At 46.7% G+C, this 17,817-nt stretch overlaps 1 protein-coding gene across 1 annotated transcript in view; it reads left to right on the forward strand.

Annotated features, from left to right (window-relative positions):
* LOC124805539 (protein goliath) overlaps positions 1-17,817 on the forward strand; it is a 663,220-nt gene that overhangs the window by 68,164 nt on the left and 577,239 nt on the right. The window contains exon 3 of the mRNA XM_047266107.1: positions 2,877-3,156. Within this exon, the coding sequence (XP_047122063.1) occupies positions 2,877-3,156 (280 nt within the window). The remainder of the gene's footprint in view (positions 1-2,876; positions 3,157-17,817) is intronic.

Below are 17,817 nucleotides of genomic sequence, written 5' to 3' on the forward strand. Positions count from 1 at the left end.
CCAGCTTGCTAGTGAAGGATCTTGTGTGTAATATTGAAACATTATCAAATAATGTAGTTCATGAAATAAGTTCGTGGCTTGTGGAAAATAATTTGATGCTAAATCACAGTAAGACTCAGCTTTTACAGTTTCTAACTCACAATTCAACAAGAACTGATATTTTGATCAGACAGAATGGGCATATTATAAGCGAGACGAAACAGTTCAAGTTCCTAGGCGTTCGGATAGATAGTAAGCTGTTGTGGAATGCCCATGTTCAGGATCTTGTTCAGAAACTAAATGCCGCTTTATTTATCATTGCAACAGTATCTGAAATAAGTGACAGTTCAACACGAAAAGTAGTCTACTTGGCATATTTTCATATGCTTATGTCATATGGTATTATTTTTTGGGGTAATTCTTCTGATTCAAAAAGGGTATTTTTGGCTCAAAAACGGGCTGTTCGAGCTATGTGTGGTGTAAGTTCGAAAACCTCTTGTCGACCCCTATTCAATAGTCTGGGAATTCTGACATTGCCCTCACAGTATATATTTTCTTTAATGTCGTTTGTTGTTAGCAATACTAGCTTATTCCCAAGAGTTAGCAGCTTTCACTCAGCTAATACTAGGCAGAAATCAAATCTGCATGTGGAATGCACTTCCTTGACTCTTGTGCAGAAAGGAGTGCAGTATTCTGCTGCATCCATTTTCAATAAGCTACCACAAGGACTCAAAAATCTTAGCAGTAGCCCAAACACTTAAGTCTAAACTGAAGAGTTTCCTCATGGCTTACTCCTTCTATTCTGTCGAGGAGCTCCTGGAAGAGCTAAAAAATTAAGCAAATTCCAGTGTTACATTGTTGATTTTCTTTATTTAAACTTACGACTTGTCGCCTGAATGTTTCTCATATTTCATTTTATCTGTTTCTACAATCGTGTTATAATTTCATGTATTGACTCGTTCCATGACCATGGAGACGTCTCCTTAATGTGGTCCCATGGAACAATAAATAAATAAATAAGTAAAAGGACTCGCACAAAGATAACGTGTCCCGCGTGAAGCTTCCAAATCGTCTAATGCCAAGACAATATGTGACAGCTGACGCATCAAGAGTCGCTGCGGCCGCCGTTGCCTGTGTGGCGTCCCTGGCCGCTGACAGGTCCGGCCCACCGCTGCGCCTCCGTCGCAGCGGCAGGCCGGGCCCGTCAGCGTCCAGGGACGCCACACAGGCAACGGCGGCCGCAGCGACTCTTGATGCGTCAGCTGTTACACTGTGGAAGGGGCCGAAACCCATTATTGAGTTTGCATGCGTAGCGCGATAGTCTTGCGCTAGACGATTTGGAATCTTCACGCGGGACACGTTGTCTTTGTGCGAGTTTTTTTGCAGAAATGAATAGCTTGCACTAGCGATACGAAATGGCACCAAGAAGAAGAGATATTGGGTGCACGACATTGATAGCAAGAGAGAAAGCTTAGGAGAATACCATCGTCTGTGTATTGATCTAGAGTCTGACAAAGATAGGTTCTTCAAATATTTTCGTATGTCGCGAGAATGTTTCGAGGAAATGCATCGCCTGATAAAAAGGTAGCACCGAGAAGTGCACAACGAACTGGAGAAAGCCAATTGATACAAGGCACAGACAAGCCGTTTGTTTGAGGTAAGTTTTACCGTTTGTGGCCTCTTTGTGCTTGAAATAGAAGTCATATAAATTATTCCATTTCAGTTTTGTTGTATCGTATGAAAGGTTCGGCGGAAGAAAGTGCTATCCCACAACGTAGTTACGAGTGGGGTGATAAATTTATCTGCAGTGTTTACGAATACAGCAAACGATGGTAACATCTAGTTCCGTATGTCCCGCTAGAAAGCACTTTCTACTTAATAGATTGTTTTATTTCATTGTATTCATAACATTGTCATTGAATTTAAACAAACATAGCTTTGGTCGTTAACTTATCTATTCGTTCTATCGGCATAATTGATTTTAATCTTTTCCAGATACTTGACTACAGGCGACAGTCACCAGACCACAGCTTTTTCTTTTCGGTTAGGACGTTCAACAGTCTCAGATATTGCGAACAAGTGTGCCAGGCAATATGGACTGTTCTACAGCCCAAGTATTTAGTTACTCCTACAACAGAGATGTGGAAGAAATCTGAAGGAGGATTTGTAGAACTTTGGAGGTTTCCGAACTGCCTTCGAAGCATAGACGGAAAAGATGGTTAAAATGGCCGAAGGATAGTGGAGCCCAGTTCTTCTGTTACAAACAATTCTTTTCGCTGCTTCTCCTGGCGATCGTTGATCCATACTCAGAGTTTACAATAGTTGACATTGGAAATTATGGATGTTTGAAATTATGGAGTCACAGTGACAACACTATTTCTGAGAATCCAGCTTTCTGTCGAGAGTATATCGAGGGCAAAAGTATTCTGCCTCCAAATCAGGATCGCGTGTATCGTACAAAAAGTTGTATTCCCTCACCTCCTCTATAAGTCTTTCTGTGTCCATGATGCATGCCCTATGAGCTGCAAGACAAAAACCGCCTCACGCCGCTGCTTCCAGTGTGACCACAGAGCAGTTGAATACGCCAACAGAGGCAAGCAGCCGCTCCGGCGAATCTGTAACCTGTGATAACCCGGCGGCGGCCGGTGCGGCAAGGCCGTATGCCTGTGCATCAAAGCCGCACTCTGTGTGACCGCCGCCTTACAATAATGAGCGATTCAACAGTGCGGCCTGCCGGCTGCGGTTCAAGGCCGTATTCTGTCTGGCCAGGCCTTATAGTGTTGTCATGGTAAGTGTTGGGGCTGCGCTGGGTTCCCCGGCTAGCGTGACAGTACTGCTGCGGTGTGGTTTGTGCGGCGGCGCTGACGTGTTGTTGTTGGTGTGTGTGTGCCGGGCAGGGCCGCGGCGCGGTGCTGGACGCGCGCTACGTGTCGGGCGCGGGCGGCTCGGTGTCGGGGCGGCTGGTGCCGGTGCCGCAGCCGTGCTCGCTGCAGCCGTCGCAGGCGCACGCGCAGCCCTGGGTGGCCGTGGCGCCGCTCACCTCGGGGGACTGCGCCCTCGCCGACAAGGTGCGCGCAGCCGCCAGGGCGGGCGCCGCCGCGCTCCTCATGTTCGGCGACGCCAGCGACGAGCGGCGGGCCGCCGACGAGGCCGCGCGCGACGCGCGACTCATGCACGGTCAGTACCCGCACACGCGCTCCGTTGCAAACTCTGCGTCACGTGCTTAAGCTACGTTGTGCAAGACGCGACAGTTGGCTGCGACTACGACGCTGCCCCCTCCTCTTTTCCCACCCTGGCAGACGGCGACAAGGCCGCAACACGACAGGAGTCGTCGCTGTTTCCCAATCTCTGGTCGGCGGCGGCGGATTCAAATACACAAGAAAAATAAGAATTCCGATTTTCTTGCTGTAAAAAATACTGTATGTTAATGGAACAAAGTTATATCGGCTCTCAGAGTTAGTTTTTCGATACAGATTCACCTTTTACTTTAAAAAATTGAGATGTATCTCTTCCGGTTTTGCGTGTTTTTTTCGCTGTGTATTACTTCTCTATCGATTGTGAGGAAAGTAAAAGGCACAAAAAATTGATGTTTGCGTATCTTACAGTTTCACATCACAGCTTGATAATGAGGTGTCTATTTTTCCGATATTCGTCACAGTTATTCCGATACTTAATTTACAAGTAACATACTGCATAAAATTTGAATTGTGTACAGTGAAAAATGTGGTCGCTGACTACTTTGCGTATGGTTCACGTTAGGTCATACATCGTTGCCGATGAAAAGAAGCCAACATATCGAAATTATTTTTAAAGTTGAGATCAGAATGATATCTATCTCCGTTTCCGAGATTTGGGCTCTCATATCTCCGGGAGCGTCGCGACTAGCCGCCAGTTCTGTCGACGCGCAACGTGAATCATGTGGTCATCACACGATAGAGAATGCATTTGTTTTGTTTCGCTGACACATTTGGACCTAATGAAACTATTTTATGTCATATATTTCTCCGGTATGAGTTACTAATATTTCTCTATATGCTCTTGACAATTTCATTTAAAATGCCACGAATTGTAGGTTTCTTAAAAGTAAAGACATGCTGCCTTCAATATATTTTCTTCTCATTCTTGGGAAGAGGATAAAACACTCACCTCTAGTATTTTCTTCTGAACCTGGACGAGGATACCCAAGTAGACGTCCTAACAAAACCAACAAATGTCAAAAATTTACGTTTTTCAACAGAGCAAAATACGTTCAAATTCGTTTAATATCCTCTTGCCACCAATTATATTTTTTATATGATGTGGTATGTGAATCATAGCGACACGACTGAAAAATTTGCATTAATGGGAAAATAATGTAAATTTCACTCACCTGCCAGTTTCAACTGTGCACCAATTTCTTCCCAAATTCTGTCTCTGAACAAAGTGTCCTTATATTTAGGGTTCTTCAAATCGTAAAGGCGAGGACGCTGCGAGACCAGCTCACAGAGCATCACATCCTGTGAGTGGCTCATTTCAGTTTTCCTTGACTGGCTCGACATCTTTCTGGCAGCCGCACGTCTTTTGTGTCGCCCGACTTCCGTCGCAACACTGCTCACTGGTGCAGTGCTGCGGCAGCTGCCACAAGAGTCGCGCGACGCATCCCAAACTCGAACTGCGCATGCGCCAGCTGGCAACTTCTGACGTCACGTAGCGACCCGTCGCAGTCGCTAGTGTGCGTCGCGTCTTGGACAACGTACCTTTAGACGGCCGATAGTATTAGTGGTGCCGATAAGAGAGAAAGTAGACGATGAAACCAGTTAGTTGCCAGTAAACAGTCTACGATGAGCATTCAAGTTCTAAGGCCTCCGATTTTTTTTTTCTCCGGACTGGAAAGAGATAGAAACATGCGCATTGTTTTAAAATGAGGCCGCGTTCATTGTCAATACCTCACAGAGATGGCAGCACCGTAAGACAGATGGAATTTTACCGCCAGCGGCGAGAATGAGAACTGTTTTAAATGCCTAAAATTGCGACGTTTTCCTTACTTGAACAGTGCGCAATCATTCGTTTTCTGAATTTGCATGGTGTGAAACCAATTGAAATTCATCGACAATCGAAGGAGACATGTGGTGATAGGGTTATGGATGTGTCGAAAGTGCGTTCGTGGGTGCGACAGTTTAATGAAGGCAGAACATCGTGTGACAGCGAACCGAAACAACCTCGGGCTCGCACAACCCGGTCTGAAGACACGATCGAGAAAGTGGAGAGAATTGTTTTGGGGGATCGCCGAATGACTGTTGAACAGATCGCCTCCAGAGTTGGCATTTCTGTGGGTTCTGTGCACACAATCCTGCATGACGACCTGAAAATGCGAAAAGTGTCATCCAGGTGGGTGCCATGAATGCTGACGGACGACACATGGCTGCCCGTGTGGCATGTTGCCAAGCAATGTTGACGCGCAACGACAGCACGAATGGGACTTTCTTTTCATCGGTTGTGGTAATGGATGAGGCGTGGATGCCATTTTTCAATCCAGAAACAAAGCGCCATTCAGCTCAATGGAAGCACCAAAAAAATTTTGGGTAACCGCCAGTGCTGAAAAAATGATGGTGTCCATGTTCTGGGACAGCGAGGGCGTAATCCTTATCCATTGCGTTCCAAAGGGCACTACGGTAACAGGTGCATCCTACGAAAATGTTTTGAAGAACAAATTCCTTCCTGCACTGCAACAAAAACGTCCGGGAAGGGCTGCGCGTGTGCTGTTTCACCAAGACAACGCACCTGCACATCGAGCTAATGTTATGCAACAGTTTTTTCGTGATAACAACTTTGAAGTGATTCCTCATGCTCCCTACTCACCTGACCTGGCTCCTAGTGACTTTTGGCTTTTTCCAACAATGAAAGACACTCTCCGTGGCCGCACATTCACCAGCCGTGCTGCTATTGCCTCAGCGATTTTCCAGTGGTCAAAACAGACTCCTAAAGAAGCCTTCGCCGCTGCCATGGAATCATGGCATCAGCGTTGTGAAAAATGTGTACGTCTGCAGGGCGATTACGTCGAGAAGTAACGCCAGTTTCATCGATTTCGGGTGAGTAGTTAATTAGAAAAGAAATCGGAGGCCTAAGAACTTGAATGCGCCTCGTATACCTCTTACCTACTGAGGCCTACGAGAAAGACAGGCCGCGCCGAGTGCATCACGATGAAAGACCTGCGCCCGTTCGCTCGCTCAACTCAGCAGGCAAACCACATTTCTACACCTGTTAACTCGTAACTAGGTCTGTTGCTGTCAGAAGTAGTTTAACTTGCGCGAAATTGAAGTAGATACTTCCTGTGTGTTAGTATGGGCAGACGTCATTGTTGGCAACCGGAATAAAACAATAATTGGATCCTTTTACCGATCTCCCAGTTTAGATCATCCAGTTGCTGAAAGGTTCAAAGAAAACTTGAGTTTGATTTCAAACACGTACCCGACTCGTACAATAATAGTTGCTGTTGACTTTAATTTACCCTTGATATGTTGGCGAAAATACATGTTTGATTCCGGAGGTATGCATATCACCCGAAATTGTGCTAAACGCATTCTCTGAAAATTATTTCGAGCACTTAGTTCACGAGCCCACGCGAGTAGTAAACGGTTGTGAAAACACACTTGACCTCTTAGCAACAAATAAGCCTGAGTTAATAACGACCATCAAAACCGATTCAGGAATTAGTCAACACAAGCCTGTCATAGAAAGATTGAATATTGTAACCCCCAAATTCTCGAAAAATAAGCGACAAATATATATATTCAAGAAAGCAGATAAAAATACACTTCGCGCCTTCCTGAGAGACAATATCCACTCCTTCAAAATTAATAATATAAGTGTACACCAGATGTGGCTTAAATTCAAAGAAATAGTATCGGCAGCAACTGGGAGATTTATACCAAATAAATTAACAAACGACGGAGCTGATCCTCCTTCGTACACAAAACAGCTTAGAACACTGTTGCAGAAACAACGAAACAAACATGCCAAATTTAAACAGACGCAGAATCCCCTAGATTGGCGATCCTTTACAGAAGCTCGAAATTTAGCGCGTACTTCAATGCGAAATGCTTATAAGAGTTTTCACAACGAAACTTTGTCTCAAAACCTGGCAGAAAATCCAAAGAGATTCCGGTAGTATGTCAAGTATGTTACCGGCAAGAAACAATCAATGCCTTCTCTCTCTGCGCGATAGCAATGGAGACACTATCGAAGACAGTGCTGCCAAAGCAGAGTTACTAAACCCGCCCTTTTGAAATGCCTTCACAAAAGACGACGAAGTAAATATTCCAGAATTCGAATCGAGAACAGCTGCCAACATGAGTAACGTAGAAGTAAATATCCTCGGAGTAGTGAAGCAACTTAAATCACTTAATAAAAGTAAGTATTCTGGTCCAGACTGTATACCAATTAGGTTCCTTTCCGAGTATGCTGATGCATTAGCTCCTTATTTAACAATCATATACAACCGTTCTCTCGACGAAAGATCCGTACCCAAAGACTGGAAAATTGCACAGATCACACCAATATTCAAGAAAGGTAGTAGGAGTAATCCACTAAATTACAGGCCCATATCGTTAACGTCGATATGCAGCAGGACTTTGGAACATATAGTGTGTTCTAACACTATGAATTACCTCGAAGAAAACTGTCTATTGACAGTCAACATGTGTTTAGAAAACATCGTTCCTGTGAAACACGACTAGCTCGTTACTCACATGAATTGTTGAGTGGTATTGACAAGGGATTTCAAACTGATACCGCATTTCTGGATTTCGGGAAGGCTTTTGCCACTGTACCACACAAGCCGCTCGTATTGAAATTGCGTGCTTATGCAATATCGTCAGTTATGTGACTAGATTTGTGATTGCCTGCGCGGCCGGGTTCCCGGGTTCGATTCCCGGCGGGGTCAGGGATTTTCTCTGCCTCGTAATGACTGGGTGTTGTGTGTTGCCCATAGGTTAGTTAGGTTTAAGTAGTTCTAAGTTCTAGGGGACTGATGACCATAGATGTTAAGTCCCATAGTGCTCAGAGCCATTCAACCATTTTTTTGTGATTTCCTGTCAGAGAGGTCACAGTTCGTAGTAATTGACGGAAAGTCAAAGTGTAAAACAGAAGTGGTTGCAGGCGTTCCCCAAGGTAGTATTATAGACCCTTTGCTGTTCCTTATCTATATAAACGATTTGGGAGACAATCTGAGCAACCGTCTTCCGTTGTTTATCGACTAATAAAGTCACCAAAAGAACAAAACAAACTGCAAAACGATTTAGAAAAGATATCTGAAGGGTGCGAAAAGTGGCAGTTGACCCTAAATACTGAAACGTGTGAGGTCATCTACATGAGTGCTTAAAGGAACTCGTTAAACTTCGGTTACACGAAAAATCAGTATAATCTAAAAGCCGTAAATTCAACTAAATACCTAGGTATTACAATTACGAAGAACTTAAATTGGAAGGAACACATAGAAAATGTTGTGGGGAAGGCTAACGAAAGACTGCGTTTTATTGGCAGGACACTTAGAAAATGTAACAGACCTACTAAGGAGACTGCCTACACTGCGCTTGTCCGTCCTCTTTTAGAATACTGCTGCGCAGTGTGGGTTCCTTACCAGATAGGACTGACGGAGTACATCGAAAAAGTTCACAGGAAGACAGCACGTTTTGTATTATCGCGAAATATGGGAGAGAGCGTCACAGAAATGATACAGGATTTGGGCTGGAAGTTGTTAAAAGAAAGGCGTTTATCGTTGCGACGGAATCTTCTCACGAAATTCCAATCACCAACTTCCTCCTCCCAATGCGAAAATATTTTGTTGACACCGACCTACATAAGGAGGAACGATCGCTCGTACGGAAAGATATAGGTGTACGAGATTGGATTAATAGAGAATTGTGAAGGTGGTTCGATGAACCCTGTGCTAGGCACTTAAATGTGATTTGCACAGTGTCCCTGTAGATGTAGAAAAGAGAATTGCATCTTCTACTGCAATCCGTTGTTATTTAGTCCTGCTGTTATTAGTCCTACAAATACTAGCGGCGAAATGTTTTCATGACTACCAGCGTCCGAACCAAATGCTCATGGATTTTTCGCTACCACAATTGTTGTGTGTTAGCTATTTCAACAATAGAGGTATTCAGTAAATGCAATGATTTGATTCATGATTTGAAATTCCGAGAACACTGCCCTATTATTGTCGCTCTAGGAAAAAGTATGATCTCTTAGTCATTTGTTTTTAGTCACAACACTCGGTCGAGAATTTACTGTATGTTCATTATATTTCTCAGGTTTTTACATATCTCTTGATATTATTCTGATTTTTCTCTCGTTCGTTTTTAAAGTTCCCGGAAAGAGTAGCCGATCATTAGAGTCGTTCCATATGCATAAAACTGCTGATGAATATGCAGTACTTCAGTGAAACGCTCAAAGATCGCTAGCTTGCGGCCTGCTAACGAAGATACCTATTAATGTGGTATCTGCATTTTAGACAGACTGCACCGGTTGTTTTTATGGCTTTCCCGTATAATTCATCTACGCACACAGACTTGAGATTTTTCTTGGGTGCCCAGCAGTAAAACGATAGAGACTAAAGCTTTGGAAACTGGTGCGTTTTACTGCCTGGTGCTAAATCTGGGTTGAGCAAATAAGACTAGCTGTTAAGCTTATCTGGACGAGAGAAATGCATTTACATCGCATCAACAGAGCAGAAAACAAAGATTACTTAACCTTAAGGCTTTAAATCATCCTCCTATTTCTTGTCTGTACTTAAATTCCAGCGAGAAGTAAATCTAAATAAAGCAAGGAATATACCTACAATACCGGCTATATTGATTCTGTGACCGCTCTCTATAAGCTTCTGTTTTACGGAATAAGTTCATAACATCTTTCATTGAGTTGCTGAGCTCCCTAATAAATTGGATTTAGCATCTCTTATATAAGGGAAAATTCAGGATTGTTCCGCAAAATTACATAAAAAGATCGAGACTACTGTGAAACAAGTTGGGCACAGTGAAAATGGAGGCAAATTACTTAGCAAAGGTAGCCCGTTCTTGGAGTGACCTAAGGATACACCTGGTCTGGTGCCACAGTCAAGGGAGCAAATTGTTACCGGCAAGACTCATACATTCATGGCAACCGAAAAAGCTAAACCAAGTTGACGGATTCCTCCGTTGGAGAAGAATAAAAGGAAAGATAAACGTGAATCACGCCTCAGCAAAACAAGGAAAAGTAAGAAAATCGTCTATTATTATTATTATTATTATTATTTTTATTATTATTATTTTTATTATTATTGGTAGTGGTGGTGGTGTCATCTGAAGAGCGACTTCTTGCAGCCACAACGTCAATGTGAGTATTATTACGAACAGATTACGTTGACCCTTATTTTACTAGTCGTTGATTCGACTGAAGCTGAGCTGTTAATAATAAGCAAAGAGGCGTTTCTAACTTAGGATGTACGCATCAACTCTCATATTTGCGGGAACATCCGATGAACGGCGGATGTTTGAGAACCAGTTGCGTCTGTTACAACGTATACTTCCGCCCTTAAAGGGAGGAAAACGTGATGCTCATCATCATACTGTGGGAAAAAAATTTGGACGGAGCATGGTTAATTACAATCGAGTAGAAATAGCTGGAGAAAGGGAAGTGTTTCATCAGCACCACTGTTTACAAGTTTGCATGTACTCCCTTACGGAATGTCTTCGAAGTAGTGAGCTCTTCTCTCTAACATTCGAGCTGATACAGTCTTGTCCCAATGCAATCAAGTTTATATGAGAGTTCCACTGTTCAAAAGGTGGCTGAGGTATTTATCGGTAAAAATGGCTCTGAGCACTATGGGACTTAACATCTGACGTCATCAGTCCCCTAGAAAGAACTACTTAAACCTAACTAACCTAAGGACATCACACACATCCATGCCCGAGGCAGGATTCGAACCTGCGACCGTAGCGGTCGCGCGGTTCCAGACTGAAGCGCCTTCAACCGCTTGGCCACACTGGCCGGCTATTTATCGGCAAATTTGGGTCCACCAACACACTGCAGACCACCAAATCTACAGTTACTGAATTTGTATGTTGTGGTGTTTGTACAGATTCGATCTATCATTCGAACAAACTGTCTGCTGGTACAGTATGAAATACGACCGTCGGGTCTAAAGGCTAAGTGGCAGATAGGAATTTCCAGCAGCGTATTATTTGGGTTTGTTCAGAACGCAGACATCCAAAGTTCGGTGCGTCAATTGACTGACCCTTAATTGAAATAAGTGCGCGGCGTTTAGGCGAAAAGGCACGTTCTTGCTTGATTGAACGACTGCAGAACGCTTCCTGGGAACAATCACACCCTTTAAATATCCGGCTGTGCGTACGAAGCCCCCCCCAGGGGGTCCACAACTCTTTTGTGGACACGTGCGTAGCGAGCACGGGACCCCGAGCTAATGTGGCCCTCCTTCCTTTCCGGGCTGCATACCTTCCCTTCCCTTTCCGCATCCCTCCCCGTCCCCCTATCTTCGCCCCCCCCCCTCACCTCTGGCTCTTTCCTTCCCTTTCTCCCCCTCTGGGAGTATGGTTTGTGCCTACGTCCGGAGACGGACGCTCGAAACTGTTCCAAATTCCTTGCTTTCTACACGTGCAAGTCCTCGTCCTTCCTCTGTCCTTCCCTTTTCCTTCCCTCTTCTCCTTGCCCTTTTCTCCGCTGCGGCGTTTGAGACCCCCTCTTCCTTCCTTTCCCTTTCTCTTTTTTCCTCCCTGTGCGTGTCTGAAGGCCGACCCACGCACTTCCATGCGTAGCCGGTGACGGGGTAACGCGTAATTCCCCACCCCGGGTAGACAGGTAGGACACGTACGTACCCCCTGGTAACGGCCAGGCCCAGGGAGGGGTGATTACCCGAGCTGATACCTTCCGAAAGTGCCGATTGGTCCCTCCGTCCGTTTGTCGGGAGGTGTGACCTGAGGTGTGAACAATCACCTAAGGCAGGTGTGCCCTCGGTGAGGGCCCCCACTAGGGAGGAGCGCGCCATCGGAGACGCCGGTAATCATGGGGGATTCTTCCGCAATGGTTTCCTCACCTTCCACTATGTCTGCTCACAAACGTAAGTTCACTGAGTCTCAGCCACAGACGGTTCTTCCATCGTTGCCACAGTTCCTTGTTGTTTCTCAGTCTGACGAAGGTCACGACTTTTCCACGGTCAACCCTTTCATTATTCAGAAAGGTGTCGACGCAATTGCGGGTCCTGTAAAGTCTTGTTCCAGATTACGGAATGGCACCCTGTTGTTAGAAACACACAGTGCCCTCCAGGCTCAAAAATTGCTGCGTACTTCTATGCTCCACACCTTCCCTGTCCGGGTGGAACCGCACCATACCTTAAATTCCTCGCGTGGAGTCGTTTATACCCGCTCCCTCGATGGATTGTCTGACGAAGAAATTCAGCACTACCTGTCTGACCAGGGCGTCACGGCTGTTCATCGGGTTATGAAAAGGGTTGACTCAAACATCATTCCAACCCGCACTGTCTTCTTGACATTTGACAAAGTTCAACTCCCATCAAAAATCAAAGCAGGCTATGAGATAATTTCCGTTCGCCCTTATGTCCCAAACCCTACGCGTTGCTATCGATGCCAGCGGTTCAATCACACCAGCCAGTCCTGTTCCAATCCGGCCAAATGTGTTACGTGTGGCAAGGATGCCCATGAGGGTGCTTGTCCACCTCCATCCCCTCGCTGCATCAACTGTATGGGTGACCACGCTGCTTCCTCTCGAGATTGCCCCGTTTTTAAGGACGCAAAGCTCATCCAGGAAATAAGAGTGAAGGAAAAGGTGTCGACCTTTGCTGCTCGAAAGTTACTCGCCAGTCGACAGCCCACCGTGCCTCAGAAAGGAAAATACAGCACTGTCCTCGCTTCTCCTCGGCCAACAAAGGAGGCGGCCACGCAGACTTGCGACCTCACCTTTAGTACCACGGTCGTCAGATCGGCCAGCGCAAAGATCGCCCGTTCAACCTCACCTCTTTCGCCTGCCCACTCTATGGCTCACCCTTCGTCGGGTTCTGCTAAATCTCGAGCCCAAAAGTCAGACGCCAAGTCTTCGAAAAAAGAGCATTCTCGTGAAGAGTTTTTACGTACCACAACTTCACAACCATCGGTTCCTCCTTCATATAAACATCATACTTCCAAGAAGGCTACAAAGAAACACAGTTCCTCTCCTTCTCCGCCAAGGCGTGTCCCATCTACTGCACCACCTGGCGGAAATCGCCCTCGGCCGTCTTCTGTGTCGCCGAGGCGCACTGCTGGTGGCCGGTCAACTGGCCGATCGTTGGTGGCAGGAGCTGCTCCTGACCAACCTATGGATCAGGATCTTCTGCCTTCGACTGAATGCCATTCCATGCTGTCGGTCGCAAGCTCTGAGCAGTCGTTGAGTTGACAGCACCCTTGGTCACGTTCCTCCATTTTCTGTTAATCCTATGTCCATTATCCACTGGAATATCCGCGGCATTCGAGCCAATCGGGATGAATTGTCGATCCTCTTACGATCCTACTCGCCGGTCATCTTCTGTCTTCAGGAAACAAAGCTGCGTCCCCATGACCGCTTTGTTCTCCCTCATTTTCAGTCTGTCCGATATGACCTCCCCTCTGTTGAACGCACTCCAGCCCATGGAGGACTCATGATTCTGCTCCATGATACTCTCCATTATCACCCAATCCCCTTAAACACCTCCTTCCAAGCTGTCCCCGTCCGTCTTTCCCTTTCTGGATACACGTTCTCTCTTTGTACGGTATACATTCCATCGTCCACACCAATGGCACGAGCTGATCTCCTTCATCTTCTTGATCAGCTTCCACCCCCCTATTTGCTGGTTGGGGCCTTCAATGCCCACCACCCGCTTTGGGGATCTCCACATCCTTGTCCACGTGGCTCACTATTGCTAGACGTCTTCCACCAAGCGGATCTAGTCTGCCTCAACACTGGGGTCCCCACATTTTTGTCTGCCTCCACGACAAATTTATCTCATTTGGACCTTGCGGTCGGTACTGTTCCGCTAGCTCGGCGCTTCGAATGGTTCGCCCTTGATGATACACACTCGAGTGACCACTTTCCATGTGTTCTTATACTGCAGCCTCAACTGCCATATATGCGCTCGCGACGCTGGAAGTTTGCCCAAGCCGATTGGACACTTTTTTCGTCTCTAGCGACATTCGATGACCGTCGCTTTCCCAGCGTCGACGATGAGGTCACACATGTTACCGACGTTATTCTCACAGCTGCGGAACGTTCAATACCACGCACCTCCGAATTGCCCCGGCGCCCCCCAGTTCCTTGGTGGAACGAGGCATGCCGTGACGCAATACGTGAGCGGCGACGTGCTCTTCGCATTTTCCGTCACCATCCCACTTTGCCCAACTGTATCCGATATAAGCAGCTCCGTGCGCGATGCCGTCGCGTCATCCGCGATAGCAAGAAGGCAAGCTAGAAATTCTTTATTAGCTCATTTAACACCTTCACTCCCTCCTCGGAAGTTTGGAGTCGGCTTCGACGGTTCTCAGGCGCGCCTAGTTTCTCCCGGGTCTCTGGGCTCACTGTCGCGCATGATACCTTAGTGGACCCCGTCGCAATTTCTAACTCATTGGGTCAGCACTTTGCTGAGATTTCGAGCTCTTCAAATTACCCGCCAGCGTTTCTCCCGAAGAAACGTGCAGCGGAAGTGCGACATCTTGCTTTCTCCTCTCAAAATCATGAAAGCTACAATACTGTTTTGTCCATGCGGGAACTCCAACATGCCCTCTCTTCTTCTCGCTCCTCCGCCCCAGGACCGGATGGTATCCATGTCCAAATGTTGCTGCATTTATCAACCCATAGCCTGCGTTACCTCCTTCGCCTTTATAATCGAATTTGGACCGACAGTACCTTTCCCAGGCGATGGCGGGAAGCTATTGTCGTTCCCGTTCCGAAACCTGGAAAGGACAAACATCTCCCCTCTAGCTATCGCCCCATTTCTCTCACGAGTAGTGTCTGTAAGGTTTTGGAGCGTATGGTGAATTACCGTTTAGCTTGGTGGCTGGAATCCCGCAGTCTTTTAACACCAGCCCAATGCGGATTCCGAAAGCATCGTTCTGCCGTTGACCATCTTGTTGCTCTCTCCACTTATATCATGAACAATTTTCTCCGGAAACGCCAAACGGTAGCAATATTTTTTGATCTGGAGAGAGCATACGATACCTGTTGGAGGACAGGCATCCTCCGCACACTGTTCTCTTGGGGCTTTCGAGGCCGGCTGCCCCTTTTTCTTCGCGAATTTATGGCAGAGCGCACATTTAGGGTGCGGGTGAACACTACTCTCTGCCGTACTTTCTCCCAAGAAAACGGGGTACCCCAGGGCTCCGTGCTGAGTGTTGTACTGTTTGCCATCGCCATTAATCCAATTATGGATTGTCTCCGTCCTGATGTCTCGGGCTCCCTCTTTGTGGACGATTTTGCGATCTACTACAGTTCTCAACGGACCAGCCTTCTTGAAAGACGTCTTCAAGGATGTCTCGATCGCCTCCACTCGTGGAGCATCGAAACCGGCTTCCGTTTCTCACCCAGTAAGACAGTTTGTGTTAATTTTTGGCGACGTAAGGAGTTTCTTCCGCCCTCCTTACATCTAGGTCCTGTCAACCTTCCGTTTTCCGACGTCGCTAAATTCTTGGGTCTTATGTTTGACAGAAAACTGTGCTGGTCCTCCCACGTTTCCTATCTTTCGGCTCGCTGTCTGCGTTCCCTTAACACCCTCCGTGTCCTGAATGGTACCTCCTGGGGAGCGGACCGAGTGGTCCTTCTCCGCCTCTATCGCGCCTTAGTGCGCTCGAAATTGGACTATGGAAGCATAGTCTACTCCTCTGCTCAGCCGTCTATTCTTCGGCGTCTCGACTCTATCCACCACCGTGGATTACGTTTAGTGTCTGGAGCTTTTTACACCAGCCCTGTGGAAAGCCTTTATGCTGAGACTGCTGAACCTCCGCTGTCCAATCGGCGGGCAGTCCTTCTGAGTCGTTATGCTAGCCATCTGTCTTCCATGCCTGCTAATCCAGCCCATGACCTTTTTTTCGACGCCTCCTTTGATGTCGGGTATGCAGGCCGCTCCTCCTCCCTCCTACCCCCGGGAGTCCGCTTCCGTCAACTGCTTCATTCTCTTTCCTTCCGCTTTCCTAAAACCTTCTTGACAACTTGGGGTACGGCACCGCCTTGGCTCCGTCCCCGGATCGACTTGCTCAGAGACCTATGTCAATTTCCCAAGGATGGTACCCCTACACTTGTTTACCGTCGGGCATTTGCTGCTCTATGTGCACAAATGACGGAAGCCACATTTATTTACACCGATGGCTCGAAAACATCGTTAGGTGTAGGGAGTGCCTATATTGTTGGCGACACCCCAAATCACTTTCGGCTTCCCGACCAGTGTTCGGTTTATACTGCGGAGCTTTACGCTGTTCTCCAGGCTGTCCACTACATCCGCCGCCATCAGCGGATACAGTACGTAATCTGCTCAGATTCTCTCAGCTCTCTCCTAAGTCTCCAAGCTCTTTACCCTGTGCACCCTCTGGTCCACCGGATTCAGGACTGTCTGCGCTTGCTCCACCTGGGGGGCGTCTCAGTGGCGTTCCTCTGGCTCCCGGGACACGCTGGTATCTGTGGGAGTGAGGCGGCCGATATAGCGGCCAAGGCTGCAGTCTCTCTTCCTCGGCCAGCTATTCAGTCTCTTCCGTTTACCGATCTCCGGAGCGGTTTATGTTGCCAAGTTGCTCATTTATGGCATGCGCATTGGTCGACACTTTCCCATAATAAATTGCGGGAAGTGAAAGCCCTTCCTTGCGCTTGGACCTCTTCCTCCCGAACGCGTCGTCGGGAGGAGGTAATTTTAGCTAGACTCCTGATAGGGCACTGTCTTTTTAGCCATCGACATCTTTTAAGCGGTGATTCTCCCCCACTCTGTCCCCACTGCTCTCAGCTGTGGACGGTCAGACACCTTTTAATTGAATGCCCCTATTTTAATCCGTTACGCTCCCGTCTACAGCTATCGCCTGATCTATCGTCGATTTTAGCAGATGACACGCGCTCAGCTGACCGCGTTCTACAGTTTATTAGTGACAGTGAAATGACGTCAGTCATTTGAAGCTTTTTTTGGGGACAACCAACCCCTTTTTATAGTGGATTTTTAAGCATTCCTTCTGCCTTTAGTTTCTCAAATTTTATGACTTTGTTCCCATTGCTGCTGATTTTAAATTTCGTTTTTTTCCTGTTTCCTACGTCACGGGCTGGGCGCTAATGACCATAGAAGTTTTGCGCCCTAAAACCACAAACAAAAAAAAAATGTGCGTACGAAGCGATTTAATCGTAGGAAAGACGGACGCCAGACAGAGGGAGTGACTGAAAGGATCATTAGGAACTACAGTTAGCAACGAAAGACACTGGTTGCAAAATACTCGTTCAGCAGACACTGACGTATTACTTCCTAGGTATGTGTCCCTTACTAAATTAGGGCTACTCCATTCTAATGTGCCTTTCGTGTCGTCATCCCGTTATACCCACGTCTCCGCTCCTTCCATCGTCATTGTCTGGACACATGTACCTCAACTGCCTGCGTATAGTGTTAATTATGCCAAAGTGAGAGAGAGTTTTCTAAATATTTCCTAATCAAGTAGCTCAAGCGGGAATTGGGTACTAGTCCATTATTCACTTCGTGGCATGTGGGAAACTGGCTAAAAAATGGATGTGTGTGATGTCCTTTTATTAGTTCGGTTTTATTAGTTCTAAGTTCTAGGCGACTGATGACCTCAGAAGTTAAGTCGCATAGTGCTCAGA

Source organism: Schistocerca piceifrons, chromosome 7 (assembly GCF_021461385.2).
Source record: "Schistocerca piceifrons isolate TAMUIC-IGC-003096 chromosome 7, iqSchPice1.1, whole genome shotgun sequence".
Taxonomy (NCBI): Eukaryota; Metazoa; Arthropoda; class Insecta; order Orthoptera; family Acrididae; genus Schistocerca; species Schistocerca piceifrons.